General features: G+C 43.3%; 1 protein-coding gene across 3 annotated transcripts in view; it reads left to right on the forward strand.

The window, feature by feature from the left end:
- STOX2 (storkhead box 2) overlaps positions 1-21,115 on the forward strand; it is a 93,886-nt gene that overhangs the window by 40,257 nt on the left and 32,514 nt on the right. The window contains exon 1 of one of the 3 annotated variants that reach the window (XM_084518504.1): positions 7,552-7,635. The exons of the other annotated variants lie outside the window; for them this stretch is intronic. Coding sequence (XP_084374630.1) covers positions 7,593-7,635 — 43 coding nt within the window. The 5' untranslated portion in view covers positions 7,552-7,592. Of the gene's footprint in view, positions 1-7,551; positions 7,636-21,115 lie in introns of those variants that run through there. 3 annotated transcript variants of the gene reach the window in all.

A 21,115-nucleotide genomic window follows, 5' to 3' on the forward strand; every position in this document is an offset into this window, starting at 1 on the left:
AAAAACATTCTTTAAGGATCACGCGGCTCACTTATGTGCACTTCTGTTCCAGTGGCAAGAGTACTTGTTCTAATTTGGGTCTTCAGGATTTTAAAGTAGCTGATTCAGACTTTTATATCTGAACTAAAATAAATAGGCATATGGCAAGTAGAAGAACATATAATCACTCCGTTGCCTCGAAATTCTTTTGAGGACAAGAATTTCAAAACAGGAACCTATAGTGGGACTTGTGAGCACAATGGGAACAGCTGGTGCTCAGCACTTTTGAGAATGAGGTCACTTTATTCTTGGTTGAAATGCGCAAAATGGGTCATCTGGGCATAGGCTTAAGACAAAGGCTAAGCACGTGGCCCGTTATAACCAGGTTGTCCACGTTTCCAGCACTAGTTTGTTAACGGGATTCTGTTAAACAAAGGGGCGCCGGGATCGATCTGGATTGTCCTAGCTTTAGGAAGCAGAGTTCCCACTCAGAAAATAATTTCTTGCCGTATATTTTTGAAGATGTGCTCATCCTAAGGATGACATCATCTATACTTTCCACAGTCACCCCTCCCTCTTGTGCCTTTCTGCTTGTCCTTCACATAACCTACTTTAGGAAACACTGCTCTATTGTACAGTCCTTGGGAACGCTGTCTCTCCACCAGTCTCAGCCCTGGACTTCCTTGGTCCTGCCAACAAAACAAATAAAAAAATCCCAAACTTGCACAAAACCCATAGCATCATCAGCAAAATCTAAAGATGCATTAGCAACGGTAACAGGGACTCTACTCTACTTAGATTTGACTGTGAAGTTTTCCTAATAAATATTCTGTTCAAAAGATAGACACAAGTGATAGCATTGAGGCCTAGATTCTGCACATTTGCTTAATTGTGCTGCTGTCGCTAGCACACCCGAGGGGATGGTGCGAGTCACAGGATCCAGGTATGTCTGAGTTTGCAACCCTGAGACCTGGTATTGATCGTGTTGACTGCTGCATGATTTGCATTAGAAGTTTAGCTTGAGAAGGGACACGCGTTTTCAGTATTGGATTCTAGACCCTGCCTTCAGTGTTGCACAGTAGTTTGTGCAATTTGGCAGCTGATTGAACATCTACGTACTGGAGCGTTAAGACCATAGGAAAACTTAGGGTGGAAGGGATCTCTGGAGATGGTACTCCAACTTCCACCTCACGTGGATGCAAGCCAGTCCTCTCAAGTGGATTGGAGTATTTGTGCACAAACAATGCTATTTAAACCAAACCAAAGGTAATTCTGGAAATTTAGTTGGAGCATAGTACATTCAAAACACAAAAGAGCCTTTGGCAAAAGCTTGTGAAACCCATGCTAAAATAAACCGTACCCCTAATTTAAGGCCCACCCATTTGTGTCATTAATGACCCTACCTACAGGCCCGTTCAATTCATCTCGGCATGCTTTATACCATTTTTGCTTTAATGGCAAAAATATTAGTTTTCTTAATTACACAACACTTGTCTATTACCTTACTCATTTTTTGTCTACACTTGCATCCAGTGGATGGAAAAACTCTGATTATGCAGTGACATGAGCAAGAATAAACAGAAGGAAGAAAAAAAAAAACAAACCTGCTCACAAATCTTGTGCAGTTTGCCTCCTGGGATGGAGCTGTACCAGAGTGAGCCAGGCTGTATATCACAGCTAGCACTGGATTTCAGATGTGCCCAAGAGAATGGTTCTCATTGCTTTATTATTATTGTAAATTTAATTTACTGAGGCAAGCTTGGTGGCTGCTTTCATATAAGTGAGGTAATTTGGCCGTATAAATCAAGCTTACTTTGTGGCTAGTTTTTAAGGAGAACTGTCACAAAGTGCATGGAGGAAGACGAAGTGGTGGGAGCAGCAGTGCAGTGGGTTCCAGAATGGAAAAGCAGGAGGTAAGAAGGCAGCTCTGCGGCTGGCAAAGCACAGCCAAGGCGGAGCTGGAATATCAGCACACATCACCACAGAACGCAGTGCCGCTTGTACAGTGTGTGTGTTTCATGTTTGGTTTTGAAGGATGTTTCACTTCCATCAAAGAAACTTTCACTGAACTATATACACCATGTGATAAGTGTTCAACGGCAGCTAAGTGGCTAATATGAAGATGCTTTTTCTTTTTAGTCTCTACAATCAGAAATAACTATCTTCAGATTCCTCGTGACTTTTCATTTTCACCAGTAGAGGAAAGCACTCAGAAGCGTAAGATTCCCACAGTGTCTTTCTGTTTCCAAGGTTTGGATGAATTGCTCTGCTGAAGAGTGATTAATCACTATCGGGAGATGGAACAAGGGTGGCTGGCATTGCAGACAGAAGCAAAATTGTCTGCTGGATGTCCAGATGAATGGGCCGTGTCTGGAGGAGCAGCGGTGGTGTCTGTCTTGTTTTCGTGTCTTGAATTATGTCTCCCTTTTGACTGCATCCCAAGTTTCAGTAGATGGTTTTCAGGTCATGCAGGAGACTGCCCCCAGCTTTTTCAATCACTGCAATTGGTAATTGCTTGGCAGAAAAGGTATTTAAAGGGAAACAGCAAAGTTTGCTACCCGTGTCACAGCTCATTTTGAATTTCATTCCGTCCTCAATTCAAACTGTTGCTGGACTAATAAATGTAATACTTTATTTCTTTAGAATTTCACATGTTGTTATTTCTGTCCTGGCAGGAATTGCATGTTCAAGAAGCCGCGTTCAGGGGAGGTGTCATTTAGAAAGTAACTCTTTCTGGCATCCCTGCAGCATCTTTTACATGTTTTTCTCCCTTATTCAGAGCTGAATAGTTTGTGAATGTCCTATAAGGGTGTGAATAATTTTATCCATATGGTGCTGCATCACTGATTTTGGAACTCTGTATTATGATGTACATTTTCCCAGGAAGCAGGCAGTTTTCTTTTTGACTGTGCGCAGAGCCAACACTTGAAAGCAGCCTTCAGTGAAAGTGTAAATATCAGTACAGGTAGGTTGCAAAACAGATCTAGTTGTGCTCTGAATATAGTCACTGGGAACGTTTAGACTGGATGTTTCCCTTAATGTGGAGTAAGAGGAGCAGAGTGGCAGCTGCCACCTGCACGAGGGAAATGGTCCTTTCTGCAGAGACTGGGAAGGCAATGTAGGGATGCCTTCAGAGGACAGTGCACAAGCCCCAGGTAGGCAGGCCACTGGAAAAAGAAAGCATCGTAACCAAACATCTTACCTGTGCTGAAGTCTCTGTCACCTACTCAGGCCCTCACACCCCCAACATTTATGCTGCCTGTACGAGAAAAGCTTATTGAGCTGGTAATGCACTTCATGCATATATATCACAAACACACAGACATGCACGTGTTTCTGGTTGTGATTCAGCAGGTTTCTGTGGTTTTGTTTGTTGTTTGTTTTTGTTTTTAATCCTTTCTGTGCTTTTTTGTTCTGTATTTTGTTCTGCAGTATATTGTATATGTATTATGTAGTATATCGTATTATGTTCTGTAGTTTATTTCACCTTTGCATACCGTGGTACTGAGCACTACACATGCTTTGTTAGATTTTTGTACTGTTTTTACAATTTCAAGTGAAAGCTGTGGGGGCCTATATAGGTTCTTTGTCATGCATATGAGCACGCTATGCAGGCTTGCTTTATTCTGTCTCTATGTCTTGTATTTTCCGTCTTAAGTATTTTCTGTCTGTCTTCTGCTCTTTGGACTGTGGGATAAATCATATTTGTGATGCCATTGCCTTGGTTCTATGGATAGTTGACAAACATTGAGAACCTTCATGATTTCCCTGTGAATATTTTCATTATGAATACTCATAAATATATATTTTTACAAGTTTTTACTATGCTTCATTTCTCTGAGCAAAATGCAGTTGATATGTTCTTGGAGATCGAGTATAATGTTTTATTGATACAGCTACAATGAAATTTTATTATTATTTCAGTAAATTAATACATCAACAGTTTTGCCCAAGGGCAGCATTGAGATATTTAAATACTGAGTCAGATATTTTGTTTTGTCTCAGTCTTTTGGGGGAGTATTTTGGCCAACTGACTGGAGCCTTATTGTTTTAAGTAAACTTTTCACAGTACCGTGTAGGTATCCATCACGTTGTAAAAATACTTGTTGGATGATTGGGAGGGGAAATGGTGCGGAAAGAAAGACTGAAGACAATTTCATGGTGGCAAAATTTGGGTTTAGCCTGACCTCTGCTGGGTAAGTCCTGGACTTGGCCTTCCGTTGTGTCCCAGTCCAACCCAGCCCAGCTCTCTCGCCTTGTACTGGCAGTGACCTGCCATGACTGGAAGTTCAGATCCTAACTCTGCAAGCAGGGACACTTCACCAAGCTCCATGCATGTGGTGTGCAGCTGAAGAGAAGATCCTGATTTATTCTTACCATTTTTTATTTGCATTGCAGTTGTGGCTAAAGGCTACCCATTGTGCTGGGCACAGAAAATAAAGGATAGTACGTGCCTTGAAGACTTAGGATCTAAACAATCTACTCAGAGAGTCCTGTAAGAGAAAGGGGATGAAAAATATGTGTATTCTTCTGCGTTTTATACTGTCAGTAAATTCTGTCAGTGAAAGAATAGTGCAGCAAAGAAGTCGCATTACTCGCTATAGTTTACAAGAGGCCTCACTTTGGAATTGAGGGAGTGTGGAATAAATCACGTCTGGGAGCTTCTGTGCCCTTCTTTGCAGCAAAGCCATTACCTTCCCCGTCCTTGTCGCTGTGTGCAGAACAGCTGAGTTAAAAACAACCTCCAGAAATGATGCATAAAGCGGATAGATTTTTGTTTTAAAAATAGTAACAAGAAAAAAGAGGTGGGAATGATTCCCAACCTTCTGTCATTTACCCACCGTCCAGCAGTGGGGACCTGTGCGTGCTGAGAGGGTGTGTGCAAGGTGAGTAAGGTGTCAGTAAGACAGACCTGGCCCCTCCGCTCTGAAGCGAGTAGCCCTATGTCAGCAGCAAGCGTGCAGTATATTTTTTAGCTTTTAGGTCACTTCACTCTAGTGGTTTAATGTTAACTTCTCTGTTTTCTCAAGACATTGGGAAGGCTAAAGGCAAAACTGCCTGCCTGCTTCCATATCCCGTGGCCTCCCAGGGCAGCCAGCACTGTCCCACCAGAGAGGCTGGTGAAGCCCTCCGCGACGCCTGCGGAGCGAGGAGACTCGGCAGTGTTCGCCTGGGGGGCTCTCCAGACGGTGCTGGGTTTCAGGCCTGCTGCCTGTCATCACTTAGGCTGGGAAAAGGTAAAAAATGGGAATGTAGGGTACCATATTCTCGCACGCCAGCTTGACTTGGCTGAGCAGTGCGGCCCGGGAGGTGGCATGCGGTTGCTGTTGTGGGGCACGTTTGGTAAGGATCGCTGTGGTAGGTGATTAGTACGTAAGTGATGCTTGTTTGTGGGGTTTGGGGGAACTTTGAGATCTTGCTAAAAGCTGTGACTATAACTTCTGATCTCCTGCTTCTTTTCTGAGCACTCACACCCATGGACTGTGAAACTAGCTTGATTTGTTAGCAAGCCAAACAACTGAAGTTAAAAAAAACAGTGACGGAATAAGGCTTTTGAGGTCACTCTCAGCTGTATTGTGCTTTAACTGTGCAAAATGAAGGATGTCCTAGTTCATGGGAGAACGGGGCTTCTCATTTCTCATTGAGATCATAGTCCTCATATGCGGGGGATGCAGGCCTTGGTATGGGAAGGATAGGGTTCGGGGAGGTAAAGCGTAATAGCTGGCTATGCATTTACAGGAGGTGTTATTAGTTGCTTGTGTAACCGAATGTACACCAAGAAATGGAAGAGATTGGTAACCCATTGAGGCAACCACTGGAAAATTAATCTGTCCAGGGTCTCGTAAAATGCCTTGAGCTTCTTCTCCATGAAGCCTTCTCAGGTGATGCATGCCTAGACTGGGAGAGATTACGACTGGATATTAACAGGATGTTGAGCTAATCGCTAACACGGAGCTGGTTCCCCTTCTTTCTTCACTTTGAACCTTAATTACATCCTGAGAATGGAGAGAGAGAGAGAGACTAACGAGAAAGTGAGTTCTTGGGAATCCTTCTTGGGTAGCAGGTCGTGGGGATGAGATGAGGGAACTGCTGAGTTGTGCAGCCACCTGGGTATGAATCCTTCGTGGTGGCACCAGTTTGTCTCCTGGTGGAAGTGCTGGGTGCCATCTGAAGGCTGTGGGTGCCACCCTGCTCCCAGGGCTGCCTCCCCCTGAGCCTGTGAGCCAGGTCTGCCTTCACCTGGGTGCTCGGAAAATTTGTCCTGGATGTGCAGCCTGCTCAGTGGGGAGGGTCAGTCCTTCGTTACTGGTCATTTACATCACTTGAGAACATCTTGGGAAATCACATTGCTTTTGCTCCTCGTCCTTGGGGCTCAGAAGAAGTCTAGGGTGTCCTTTTGGGTGTCGCTCCGCCTGCAGGGCGAGGTCTGCCCTGCTGCTGGACAGACCTGGGTGAAGCTGTGGAGAAAGGAGAGCAGGCATTGCAGGAACAAATGGTTCAAGCCGTCTTCTGCAACACACTGTCTGCTGAGGCTGCAGTTTGAAAACTGATGGTTTGCCTCTTTTTTTCCCTTTTTAACTCATTAGAGCTCTCCCCCATTCCACCTCTCTGGAAGAGCTCCCCCTTTCTCACTATATGTGTGCTCTTTTGCTCCCCCCAGTCAGCCCCCCCCCGGCCTCCCTCCCATCCTTTCAAGCCTGATACTGAACACTTCTCATCACCAGGACTTTTTATCTTCTTTCTGAATCTCGAGCAAACCCTTTCTGATCTCTGTGTGTGTTCTGGAGCGGAGCACGCCAGGATTGGGACAGGGTGAGGCTGAAAGCGAGATCACTGAAGCAACAATTGAGAGTCTTCTTGAAAGCAAAAAGTTAACGTTGTGATTCATTATCTTTTTACGAGGGCTAGAAATTTCTTCCCAGGTTTGCAAGTTTAACGTGCTTGTGTTTTGAATGAGCTCAGGAAGTTTATTTGAAGGGGTAAGGTGATGAGAGTTTTAAGTGCATTGTTCGAGCACATTTAAATCTGTGTTTTGGGGTCTGGCATTTGTCACATCCAAACATTTAAATTATTCTTTGTTTTGTTATTTTTCTTTTCAAGGGGGCGCGGCGGGAGTAGTCAAAGAATCGGGGTAATGGCTTTAACAAATGGAAATAGCTTGCATGAATGACTCCACAAGCAGCTCCTCATTCAAGCATAATTATAAACACATTTAAAATACGACTTTCACCCATACAGTTTTGTGGACATCCTTGGGGTTTGTAAATAGAAGGCAGCACGAAATTAATTCCTGAGCTGAGAGATTCTCTTCTGAACAGGCTGCATGGCTTCATTTGTGGTATTCCTGGAAATTCATCATTTTCTTTCCTTTCTTTTTTTTTTTTCACATGCTCATCTGGATTTTTGTGGCAGCTTCCTACAAGGTATGAGATCCAGTTAGATAAAGTAGAAGTTCAGGATGAAGTTTCTGGCTAAAATTCTTTCAAAATTCGTAAAAGTTTTGCTGTGTCTTACTTTAACTGCACTTTGAAGAAGTCGGTGCTGCTTTTTAACAGACGTTTTGTTTTTTTCAGCTAGTAGCTGGTTAATGAATAGCCCTGACTGTTACGAGAATGATGCATCCAGTACAACAGAGGCATGGGGACATTCCCTGTGGTATGTCTACCTTGTTTTGTGAGACACTATCCATCATTAATCCATTGAAATCAGCTGCTGACAGGTGCTCATCGTTGTGAGAGGTAGTGAGGCTGTCATGGGACTTTCTTGTTTCGTGTTGCTAATAGGTAATTAATCATAAATGATCCTAGGAAGGATCTGGGCTCCAATACAAGAGACTCACAAATAATCAATATTCTTGACCACCGAGCTCAGGCACATGGTCACAGAGATACCAGACTAATGCCCAACTGTTATGTCCAGGGTTCAAGACCCTCTCCACCAGTTGGATCCTTCTCACAGCACTTATTTATTATTGCTATTCTGTACGCACACTAGCAGCAGGAAAATAGCAGCTGTTCATGGGCTTTGAGTGTTGCTGAACTGTAAGGCAAAAGCACGGCAGATTTTTAGAGCAGTTGTGGAGTTTTTGCAGTGCAGCAACCAAACCCTGGATTTCTCAGAGTGTTTCTGTATTCATTAGAGATGGGTGCCGTGGAGTGTTTTCTAGCTCACTTACAGCAATGTTACCCTTTCTGATCCCTCGGACATCCAAGTGGGAACTAACCGAGGGCTGGCTGTCAGAAATGCTTGGTGTGACACTCCAAATCTTATCCGCAGCAGTACGCTGTCTGCTCCCGAGCCTCCTGCCTCGCTCACCCACAGCCTTGCAGCAGATCCCAGCCTGACCAGACAAACCCTGCTAGCTCCACATTCTCCCGGTGGGATTGCGTTCCTCCAGCAGCAAGCCTGGGCTGCTAAGCTTTTACGGTTTCCTCCTGAGCTGATAGGTGATTCGTGAGGTGGGGAAGATGAAATCATGTTCCAGACTATCACCATTCCGGTTCCTTTGCTCGGGGCTCCTCTTTATCAAGTCAGAATCAAGATTTGAAATGAAAAATAAACATTTCCAAAGCAACCCTACTGCCCCTCGGGGGTTTGTCTTAATGCTTGCTCCTTTGTAGCCTGTCTTCCAGGTATTCAGATGCCTCTCCAGCTAATGCCTTTCCCACAGCTGCCTTCTGATAGGGGCCAGAATCGGAAGAAACAAGCTTTTGGGGCCTCTGACTTCCATCTCCTGCTGCTGCAAATGACTGTTACAAGCTTTTTCCCCGAATGGCTCTAGATCCATTTTGAAAACAGACTGGGGTTTTGCCCCTGCTGCTGGAAGGCTGTGCCATTACCCACCGCTGTCCTGGTTAGCAGTCTTCATCTCATTTCCTGGCTGAGTTTTCTGTTTGCTGAAACAAGGAATTTTCAGGGTGACACATGGTGAGAGTCTCCCCTAGCAGTCTCCCTTGGATCCTTGCTGTCTGTTCTGCTGAAACACATAGCTTAGCATAAAGACTGGCAAAATTCTGCAGTGCAGAATGAGTTTGTTTTTTTTTCTGAGGTTTACATTTTAAATTGGAAGAAAAATTATTGCGACGGTCATTTACATTAGTTGCTGAGTAAGGATTTGGAAGTAATCTGTTCTATAGTTTATCAACTGTTTCCTTTTGGTTTCTTTCCAGTTTGTTTTCCCTATGAATGTGATGTATGTGATCTCTGTCTTGGATTTAAAATATTCCTGCTTGCTTTTTGAAACATTTCTTCAAGCTCTTTTTTTTTTTTTTTTTTTATTGCATGCATAAAGCGCTTAATGCCCTCAATCTGCATGAAAATGTTTTGTGTATAACTCTAAAAGCTCCCTTAGGACTGGAGATTTTTTAATGAAACAGTTTAAACGTTTTCCACACAAATGGGCACTTGGGGCAAATGACATTATAAAAATTATAAGAATAATTGTTAAGATATTTTCACTGTTTCTTTCTCAAAGACCTGCATCTCCAGTCAGCTTGATTGCTCTTACTGGCAAAGAAATAAAGTTCGTACGGGTAGGAAGCAAGATGTTAATAAGAAAGAGAAACAATAGACAGCCTTCCCTGCTTCAGTCAGCATGGTGCAGGTGTTCAGGCTGATGTAATGGTGTTGCTGCTTTCCTACTCTGAGATGTACATGCATATTTATAAACACATGCAAGCCAATCGAGTATTGCATTTGCAAGAAAAACTACCAGAACAGGGATTGAAAGAGAGAAGAAGGCAATAAAAACGCTTCAGCTTCTTCAGGCCCTGCTCACACTGAATGAAAAGTGTTCATTTTGAAAGTAATATGTAAAGATTCTCAGGTTTCACATGAGGAAATACATGATACTGGATATTCTTGTTAGGACACATGTTGACACTCATGTTGTAAAACTCAAGTCCTACATACGGTTCACTCGTAGACAGAAGCTCTATTCTGTGGAGGTTTGTGAGATTCAAAGGAAATTGTTTTCTGATTTGAAACAGAGCTCAGAAGTAGTCAAATTCCATGTGGAAGAAAATCCCCAAAACAGTAGTTTTAGATCAGATGAAATACTTAATTCCATCAGGATCAGGCTGTTCTATTTCAAATTTGACTGCTTAAATGTCTTAAATATTGCTTCACCTAATGCAGCCTTTCAGAACAAACTAATTTGAAGGGAGAGAGAGAAGCACTTCATTTAGGAATACAGTAACAGGAAGTTCTGACATTTGTCAAAGTGTTTCTCCCTCTCTCAAACTAATATTTCATAATATCAGAACGGTTTTCTGATACATTTTAATTCTGGTAGAACTGTAACCTACACAGCAGGATGTTGTTCATGTGAAGCCATTCTTTCTGGAGGTATTCCAGCAGTGATGGAAAAATGCAGGATTCTGCCTTATTTCTCTTGCATGTTATTTTCCACTGGAATGGTTGCTCTCATGTCTAATACACCATATTCCTTGGGAAACTTCATTATTGCCAGTGACGGTTTTTAACAGATCCTTGGTAGAAATGGGTACACGCTGTCACTGACAGAAAAGCACTATTTTTAAGCATGTTCTTGGAATGTGTCCTTGCTACTTTTATCCCTGTTTGTTCCAGCTATGTGTCCTTACTTGGTTCAAGTGCCAGTGGTCTATCAGATATGACAAAAAATGCTTGCCCGCTCCAGGGAGTTTTTGTAGAAGTTGCCGTCTTGATAAAAACAGTGCTGATAAACCTAAACCCAGATGCCATAAAAACAGATGGAATTTAGAAAACCATTTAAAACCTCCTTGAAAATTCCAGCTGTCACGTGGGCTTGCCGTGAGGCTGGTGCCTGTCAGCCATTTGGAATGACAAATGTAGGTTCCTCTGTGTATGTGGTATGTACAGGTTCCTCTCTACAAGGTGTGAGATCCAGATAGGTAAAGTAGAAGTTCAGGGTGAAGTTCCTGGCAAAAACGTCATTTGCAATGGCTTTGCTTTCTGCAGTGGGTCAGGCTGCTGGGCAGGGAGGGTTTACTTCTGTTTGTGCTGGTTCTGTTGCCAGCTTAGGTAGGCCTGTTGAAAGCACCCAATTTGCTAGTTAGTTTTTAAGCATAGACAATAATATATTGTTTCTAATGTATGTGTCTGACACGAATGTGTTTCAAGGGCAATAAAGATACGTATGTTTATCTACTGGCTGTTTAACCCTATCTGTCAGTTATAAATGGAAGATTTCTGGCACGGGAGAGACCATTTTGCATAAACCATTCAGCAGGGGTTTCCAGATGCTTAGATTTCCAATAAATACTACTAATAAAAAAGTCTAAGAGGGCCAAGCATATGCCTAGGATATGCTGAGTGCTAGAGTATGTAAGCATGACTTCATTTGGTACAGGCAGGCCAGTGCTAGCTCTAACCTAGTCAGCTCTGGTAACATAAGCAGCGTAGTTCTGCACCACAGTGCTCAACACAGCAAAAAATATTTGAATATTTGGGGAGTTACCCCACAGGGTAGCGTAAAGCTGGCCCAAGGCACATTTCCTTCAGTTGCAGTCATGGCATTGAACGCACCACAGATGTGTTGGGTAGCTTTACATATCTCTACCACCCCCTGCTTTTGAATCACAGCTGCTTCCTGGCGCAGTTCAGGGAGTAATGATGATTAGTCTGCAGGCGCTAGGTGTGCTGGATCTGTCCTGGAGCTTTTCCTGGAGGCTGGGAGAATCGACGTGTGCTGTTTAAGCATCTCCTCCTGAAGTTACCACTGGCCAGTGCTGGGCCTCAAATTTGGTTCTTGCTGTAACTCATTTGCTTGGTCATCATCTGTTAGCTCAGTTCAGGCTGACATCTGAGAGAAGTGGGAAGTTGGAACAAATGGTGTTTAGCCTAGTTTAATCTTTGCCATAATCAATCCATTTAGCAGTGAAGGAAAAGAGCAAAAATGTTTAGTAAGCCTCCAGAAAAAATCCAGAGCTTTAGCAACTGGCCAAATGCTGTATGTGGATAGTCAGATCTTTCTAGGCTTCCAGGTAACAGAAAGTAGATGGAGAAAACCAAGGAATCATTTTGCATTTTTGTATTGCAGAAATATGTAAGCATCAGATTTTTCATTATTTTCTTTAAGTAAAAACAAAAAGTTCCAATTGAAATTACAGGTTTTGATCGTAAGTTTTTTATCCTTAAGCTAACAGTTGTGGCATTTCTTCTGTAGATTGTGCAATTTGGTTGAGCAGTTGCTAGTTTTGCTGGAAGGTATTGCTCCTCATCTTGTCCTCTCTTGTTGTTTGCCAGGTTCCTCCTCCTGTACTTGAGGAAAAAGGGAATTGTGAATGTTTAATAGCTAAAGATACAGGGTTGGTCCCAAGGCCAAATACCAAAGCTGATAAAATCATTAAGAGCCTTTTTTCTTTTTTTTCTCCTTTTCAAAGGAACCTTTTAAATGGCAGTAATTGATAAATATGTAAAGCTGAAGATCACAAGGAGGAAGTGATCTCATGCCTGCATGGCCTCATAGATTCTATCTGAAATGACTTGGCTCTGTCTGAAGCAGGCTGTGAACTCCTTGGGGCAGGACGTGTCTTCTTCCAGATCTTGTAAAATGCCAGACACTGCTGATGTCACCTTGTAAGGAACCATTTCTTCATACCTGACTTGAAGAGAAAGTGATGGGTTTCAGTCATTTCAGTGAAGGAGCTAACATTTAAAGGCTCAAATGACAAATAGAGGAGCCAAAACAATACTATGGGAAAGCAGTGTCAGCAAGAAAATGGTGTGGACACAATATGGGATACGCCTTTTTTAAAACCTTTGCACTATCCCAGAATTTGTATATTCTACCTTGAGCCTTGGCCTGGGATTTCCTGTATGCTCCATGATCACAGGAAACAGCCTGCTGTTGTTTTTTATACTGCTTGGCATGGCAAAATTGGATTTTTTGATTTTTTTAATTATTTTTTTTTCAGCTTCCAGCTATTTATTTAATTTTAAAGGACTTCACCAGTGATCTTGTCCATCATGTGTGCATTTTCTGTGTGTAGCTGCGGGGCAGGGAAGATCCCAGCACTTCTGGTGCCATGCAGCGGTTCTCAGTCTAGCTTAAGTGCGGTGGCGGTCGCCTTTCAATGTTACCAAGACTCTGCCATGTTACCTTCTTGAGGTTTTTTCCTTGCTCAAGCAGAAGGTCTCCACTTCTTTCAGGTTAGCCAACTCCGGTAATGGGTTGCCAGTCAAGTACTGGAATAAAAGCGTCTATGCAGCTTCCATAAGTGATTCAAGTGATGAGTGAGCTCATAAAGGAAAGAGCATTGAAATTCAGGCTGAATCAGTGGTTAATTGTCTGCTCATCCCTTCTCAGCTCCCCTCCTTGCGTCTGAGTGCCGAAGCAGGATGAGGTCATGGTGCTGGTCCTTGACCACAACAGGCTGCTGACATCCCGTGTCCTACCGGGGCTTGTGTCAGCTGCATCCCAAACACAGAGTTACTCTGAAATAAATGCTCTTTTAGCTTTCTCCTAAACATCCACCAGCCTTGTGTGGTTGGGATGTTCACGTCATTGATGCCAGTGGGCCGTGAGACTGACTAGCCCTAAAAACCAAGAAGCCCATTGAGACTTAAAAGAAAGCCTTCGGCCAAAGTTCAGAGCTCTGGACCCATGGCAAGGCACCTTTGCTACCTGGTGATTTGGCTCTAGAAACAAATTCTCCACTTGCTTTTAAGCCCGTGTTGTCAAACATCATTTTAAAAGCAGAACCAAAAGCAATTGAGCATGCTGTTTGCTGCAACTTTCTGGTTTGCTCTGGATTTTATGTGCTAGTCTCTTTTTACAAAACACTTTTGGGACAGAAACTCCTACATTCATTCAGGATAGAGGTGGCTGGTGGGCTCACCCTTCTTGTGGAAAACATTGTTTATTTTCCAGTTGTCTTTTTAGATGATAACATCTTTTAAGACAGGTGGAAAATCAGCCTGAGTTTTGCTGCAAGTGTGGAGCCTATGTTAATACCAGTCATAGGAGAATATTTTGGTGGTGGTCCTTTGGTTTGCTTTCTTAAAGACCAGTTGTGAAGCAGTGTTGAGTTAAAAAGTCACATAAAATACTTGAAGGGTTTAGTATTGTACTGGTTTGGTTTCTGCAGCTGCTCTGGTTCGCTTCTGGAAGCACTTGGCTAGCATTGCCTCCAGAGCGTGTCCTGTCAGGTGATGTGCAGTGGGGTTTTTGTGCCCGTACTGCTTTTTGGAGTACCAAGTGCCTGTCGTGCCCTTGCTTCAGATGGGAAAGTTTCTCATGATGAAGGAGAATTGGATAGAAATTGGCTTTATTCCTTCATAAAGTAAATAAATAAAATGCTATAATGAAAAACCCAAACCCTGAACCTTTACAATCCCAACACTAAAGAAGCCAACCAACAAAAGCCTTCGTTTTATTTTATTCTTTGAGCTCCACCTGCTTCAGGTCTCATGTGCCCGAAAGCCTGGGGCCGCAGGTGGCCTTTGCTGAAGCGAAGCGCCGTGCCTGGTTTGGCTCAAAAGATGCAGGGACTGGGCAAAGTGCAAAGGCAGGGCTAATTTCTTCCAGTCAGGCAGCTCTTGCTTTTCCTCCTTGATTTCGGGGTCGCCAGCATCCTTGTAAGCAGAGGGCAGGGGGGTGCAGGCTGGCAGGCCTCGGCCTGGGGGCGGCGGGAGGGGCCGCCGCTGAGGTATGGCTTGGTGGAGGCCTCATATGCGATGCGGGTTGCATCGAGCCCCTAACTTTGTTCGAAATTGGTTGCAGCATGGCTGGGTTCGGCCGTTAGTGAGTCCTAGAAAGCTGTAGGGTTTGGTGGCAGAGCAGGTAGGGCTGGTCTAGCTCAACACTGCCACTGGGATTCTGCGCTGCTGCGCTGCAGGGCAGAGAAGGCTTTAAATACGTTACAGCATTTCAAGGCATACCATCAGCCTGCCTGTTATTTCTTCTTATTTATTCATTTATTTACACGTGTCCAAATGCAATATAGAGATCAAAATTCTCCAGACTCCAGGATGAGACCACAGGTGAAAGCTTGGTCAGCTACTGCAAATTTGTCCCAGTATTTTCTCCTATTCCTGGAGTGGAAATCCACTATTGCTGCCAACACTCAGGTGCTGGAAGTCTCTTCTGGCTGGAATAAGCTGTAAGGAGAGCCTTACTCCAAATTTTCCTGAAGTTGCAAGATGCTCTCTCTCATGCTGTAAAACTACTTTATGGTTGCATCACTGCCCTGGCTGTAAATTACAAACCAGGCTGTTTTAGGGTTGCTAGATTTTAATCTTAGAATCTGGGACAGTCCCAGCTGGATACATTATGCATGGGTAGTACACCTGATGTGTTGGACTTGCTGCACATGTGCGATGAATTTACATGAGCGCAGTACTTAGCGTGCAGACATTAGAGCTGCCAGGCGTCTGGAAAAGTGGGCAGTTACTACAGCAATGTGGGAAAGATGATTTCGTGTATGAGCATGCATGGGACATAAGATTTCTGGGAATACTATAAATGTTCTCACCTGGTGTCGTCCTTCCTTTCATTCCCCTCATCCCCTTATGGAATATAACTTTTTAAAAGCTGAGACCAAATTCCCTTTTGACTTGTGCTCTGACTGGTTGCATGGAAGCCTCCATGGTTCCCTGAGGGGCCAGGAAGCGTTCATCAGGTGGTCGTGTCACTGCTGGTCTTGATTTGCTCCTTGAGGGGCAAGTGGAGAAATGCGGGCTTTGGAATAGTTTCAAGCAGGTTCTGGAGTCCTGTACTTTATGAAACTTTCAGACAGGGTATTTACGGGGAAGTGAACCAATTATGGTTGGAGAAAACAAAACAAAACAAAACAAAAACTTTAAAAATGTAAAGAAATTGTTTGTACAAGTATTTTATTTTTTTACAGTAATGTTTCCTGTGACTGTAAGTATGTTCTTCGGGGAAGGGCCTAAGTAATCATTGTTTCTGGCATTTCAAACAAGAACTTAGAGCACTGTAGCTTAGACTTTGTATTGTTTTCGATCTTTCTTAGGAACATAGAATCCCAATCTGGTTCATCTTTGCAGATCCTCACCTCCTTAACAGTAAGATGTGCTAATGCGAGTAGTTTCCAGGCTTCCTGTTCCTTTTCTGTTTTGTTTGTTTGTTTGGTCGCTTTCTGATACTTAGTGCCAACTTTGAACACTTGTGAACAGACTGGCTAGCAGGCAGTTGGAGGAGAGGGGTCTGGCTGCTGTCTGCACTCATAAAACCACATGACTGATGAGTCAAAAGATATGAAAGTTGTTTCAAGATTCATCTCCTGTGTAATAACTCAAGAGACAGGCTCTAGTTCACTCAGTTACTTGGAAGCTGTCAAAGAAAGCACTATCTTATTTTACAGTACTATTGAAGAAAGCCAACTTGTCACACAAAGACAATTTACGGCCTATTTATTTTCAGCATTCTCCTAATTCCCGTTATTTGAAGTAAAACCCATCTTCCTGACAGACCGGCTTCTTATTTCCCTTAATCCTGCGGCAAAGTGCTAATCCTTCATTTGTGACCTCATAGGCTGTTGCTACGGAGAATGCTGTGATATCACAGGGCTGGCACTGACTTCACTGCTCTTGGAAAGAGACGTCTGCTCTCTGCAGGCCCCGGGGGAGATGCTAAGTACTTCTGGTGCTCAGCTAGCACTTCCTAAGGAGCGATACCTGGCGAACAGGTTTGCATAATATCTGCCCGCATAGGTGATGAACGATACAGTCAGAGGCTGCGTGTCGTGTCAGGGGAAAATGTGTGGTGGTTGTGTTTGGCAAGGTTGTTCCTGTCCTTGAAAGAAGTTATGTTACCAGAAGGAAAATGTCACTGGGAAGTTACACAAAGCTTTCTCATCCTCTGCCTCCAAAGATACCACGAGGAAATGACACTGAATGGCAGAATTATTGTGTCTAAAACCAAGAACTCCTTGTTTTGTATCCCTCTCTTCTTCATCTGAAGAATAAATATCATTTTGTCAAAACCAAAACTGTTCTTGGAAATACTAAAAGCCCTAAAACTTCCACTTAAAGAAGCTTCTCAGGTACAAGATAAACAACACAAATTAAACCTTTATGCCATAAAGTAGCCTGCTAGGCTCTTAATTATAAATTGAGGTATGAAGGAGACGCATAATTTTAGGCATTATGCCCGAGACTTTCAGATATTACCAAGCAACTCGCATGCATGGTTTCTATTCACATTCAAGTCTGAGCTTTTATGCCAGATTCCAGAAATGAGTGCCTAAAATTAGGCTCCTCAGTAACTGTCCTTATTTTCAGAAGTACTTAGAGTACAGCAGCACTCAATGGAGATAAAGGGAAGTGCAAATCTACATCAGTTTTGAAACTCAAGCTGTGACTATTAGAAACAACATATGGCAATAGGAACCAAACTTGGCGCTTTTAAGATCTCTGCCTTTCACCATAACAGGAAGTTTTTAGAGAAATAGAACTTGCAGCTTTAAATGTCAGTGGTTTTCTATTTTCAAAAGTGAAGTTATCAGAACTCAGGAAGAAATATTATTTTAAAAAAGAGTAATTCCTTTGTCTTAACATTTTCTTTTTGAATATGCTGGGGAAAATATGATTGAACAGCAGGAAGGCACATACTTGCCTCTATTAAAATTAGTATTCTGTTTTTACTATTGATTATTCAGATTTTCATTTTTACTGTTTTATGTGTGGTATGAAAGTTCCTGCAGAGGAATTTAGCAGGATTATATGCATACAACTGCCATCGTTGATGTAATATTTGGAAGCTGTATAAGCTACATCAGGTTAAAAAAGCACCCTTATTCCAGAATAAATATGGATTTACATAGGTATGATTACGTGGTGGTAGTTCTGGCAGTAAATCATTCTTAGACCAAAGCTTTGAGGTCAGTTTCCATTTTATCCCCGTAACACGGAGGTTCCCCAGATTGTGTTCAGGGATGTACCAGACCAGATGCTGCATAACAAATGTGCAGGGTGACATCTCAATTCAATGTAGTACCACAATTAAAATAAAACACCACAAATTAAAGACAAAAAAACCCTCCTCCTGCAGAGGCTTTGCGGACCACACATGGCACACAAGATGCTCTTTGGGAAGCCACACTTTTTCAAGTCTTTGCGGATTACTCCTTCTTTCTAGAAACTACACGTGCATGTGTGTTTTGAAGAGGTTCTCATAAAGCAGCAGTAAACTTCTGAAGACAGTGTTGGTGATGACACGCTTAACTGCTTTCGCATGCTCTGGTTCAGACTGCCCAAAGTGCTTGCTCCTCGCTGGAGTGATACTGCACATGTACCTTATTAGCATGCACACTACTAATTTGCTCTCTGCTTTCTTCATTGTCCCGCTAAATGCCCATCCTTCCACTAGCTTTGCTTCTGCATTATAAAGGCTTAGGAGCGACCCATTGGGGAGCAAGCTAAATGTTCCTTTTTAGTTATTCTGCCTGCTCCAAAGACTGGGGGAGCTCATTCAAAGTCATGGGAGGATGCAGGTGCCCTCAGCCAGCCGGGGATGCTCCCTCTGCTGGGTCACTGGCACTTGGGCTCAGGCTTTGGGCTGCATGCAAGAGGCATTTGTTCCCTCAGGCGTTTAATTGAGACTTGGAAGGGAGGCTTTCATTGAGTCCTTTGTGTGGCACAGGGTGAAGGTCAGCCTAGAAAACAAAACAAAGGCAAGCGCCCAGTGGATGCAGAGCACATGCAGATCAGCCTTGGCGAAACAACTGTCCTTTTGTTCACTTCTTTCTTCACCAAAACATGCAGCCGTTCCCACTTTGCTTACTCCAGCAATCCTCTAGGCCCTTGGATTTTCCCAGCCTTCGTACAGCTGGAAAGTTTATTTCTCACCATTTGGTTGTTATTCCTGCTTCCGTTTAGCCCTGCTAAGCATTTGGATTCTTTTAGCAAGTCCTCTTTCATCGTTAACGTCACATATGCTGCATTGCCTGCTTTAGGAGTCAAACAAAATTCATCTCTTTCCTCGCGTTTCCTTTTAACCTTTCTTGTGTTTTTCCTTACATCTATTGTTCCTTGTTTTGCCCTGCAATCTGCTGCTGATCATATTTCAGTCCTCATAGCCTAGGTTTTTCTTGAAGCAGCCTGTACATTAGCTCTTAACACTAATACTTCTAGGTACCAAACAGGCAGAAGAAACAGCGAAGGTTTCAAAAACCACTTGTAAGGCTGCTTGCTTTCATCCCGGGTAGGCAGCGGCTGGCCCCATGCAGCAGCCTCCTGGGGGTGGCCAGGTGAGGAGAGGGTCACGCACCACCCCCTGCACATTTTACCCTTCTAAATGGGATTTGTGTGCCCGTGAGTTAACATACTGCCTGTGGTTGTAGCTCATTGAAAGGACATGGCTGTAACTGTAAGCCATTTTTCTGACAGTCCAGAGTAAGGAATGATGACATAAAGACAAGATAGGGAATGACTGTAGTTCTGTTGGTTTACTGTGCATTAAGAAAATGTTGTCTTGCTATGGCATAAAATACACGCACACAGAACTTAAATTTATGCATCCCGCAGTTTTGATCTCAGAACCGTATGTGGGGTTTCCTCTCCATATCCAGTGGATATTCGCCAAATTTGTTGTTCAAGAAATAATCCCCGATCTTTTCTTTTGCTGGCCTTTTGATTTAGTTTAATGTAAATTGAGACCATCAGCAGCTCCTGTGGTCATCTCAGGAACCTAGTCTTTGTGTCCTAACTTAGGGCTCTTCTGTACTGGGTAAAAGGGCACAAGACACAACTATTTTTATGCACTTTTGCCATTCAGAAAACTGGGTCACAGCAACACTTGGGGAGCACAGGGACTCTTCCAGGTTCTAGTGCTTAATAAATGCTTGGCGAAAGCCCAACACAAAAGTCTCGTTGAGGGCTTGTTCAGAATACAGAGGAGATAAAAGGGGAACGGCCAGTGCTCATCACTGGAAAGGATCCTATGCAGCAAGGATCGATACCAAATGGTTGCTTTTTAGTGGTGACATTGGAAATGTGAAGGTTGGGCTGGGTAAGGAAGTGGTAACCCTATCTGTCAGGTCACAGCTGGCCAGGTTCATTAACAGTGCTAAGGAGGACTTGAGGCTCAGCAACAGCTGAGTGAAACAGCTGAGCAATCCTGCAAAATAATGGCATCGGTGATGTAGTAGTGCAAGGCAATGCAGTGAATGGGGAAAAAATCACGTCTTAGGTTCCTGCTGTTTTAGGAGTGTGGTCTGCATGCCACTGGGGTCAGGGTGGTGAATGTGGGGGATGAGCGGGTGGTGGTAATTAAAAATGTAAGCGCAAGGCTGTGTAAATCAGGCAGTACGTAAGAAGTCATCGCACAAGAGATGTACGTCTACGAAATTGATAATTTTGTCGGGTTTGAATACCTTGTTCAGGTTTGTATCTCACAGCCAGTGAGACTTTCAGATTCCTGAAATTTTGCTTAAAAAAGAAAAGTGCAAGAGGCAGGAAGGTGCTGCTGCTGTAATAGAATGCCTGTTGAAGGTTTTGGTTTATGGCATCCTGTAATAAAGTGAGTACTCAATAAAATTAAGCAAAAACCATGTGAAATGGACAGGAGGAAATGCATTTAATTTAGTTAATTGTTTAACCGTGGGAGCCCCTGGTTCCAGGTACTGTCGTTTATTTGGGCAGGTAGTTTTGGATTGCTGCATTTGCTGATAGCTATATTGCTTGGAAGAAAAAAATGAAAATCTGCTGGGCCTTGAGGGTCTCAAAGAACAAGCTGTTTCTATCTGGAGCAAGGGCATTTCCCGTTAAGATGCAGCATACAACATCGGCCACGCGTGCTGTGGTTTTCTAATGCTTCCTTAAGACACTTGACCAGCACGAGAGGACCGGGCGAGTCGCTGCCCTGTTGTTCCATGGCGTTTCCCATGCTCCCATCCCACAGCTGATCACAGGGGAGACTAAAGGACAGGATTTTGAAGTGTGTCGAGACACTGGGAAATAGGGGCCACTGCATCTGCCCCACTCAGATTGTTAGGGGCAGAATCTTGTAGTATGGCTACTTTTTGTAAAAGATGTAGGGTATTTCAGTTTTCTAAGCATTAAAGTATATCTTCTTGAATCGACTCCAGCCATAATAAAACCTTTGCTTTCCACCACAGGGAAAAAAAATGACCCAGTAAACTCTCAACTGCTAAGTCTTTGGAGTGTC

Source organism: Aythya ferina (genome assembly GCF_964211825.1).
Source record: "Aythya ferina genome assembly, chromosome: 4".
In the NCBI taxonomy this organism is placed as follows: domain Eukaryota; kingdom Metazoa; phylum Chordata; class Aves; order Anseriformes; family Anatidae; genus Aythya; species Aythya ferina.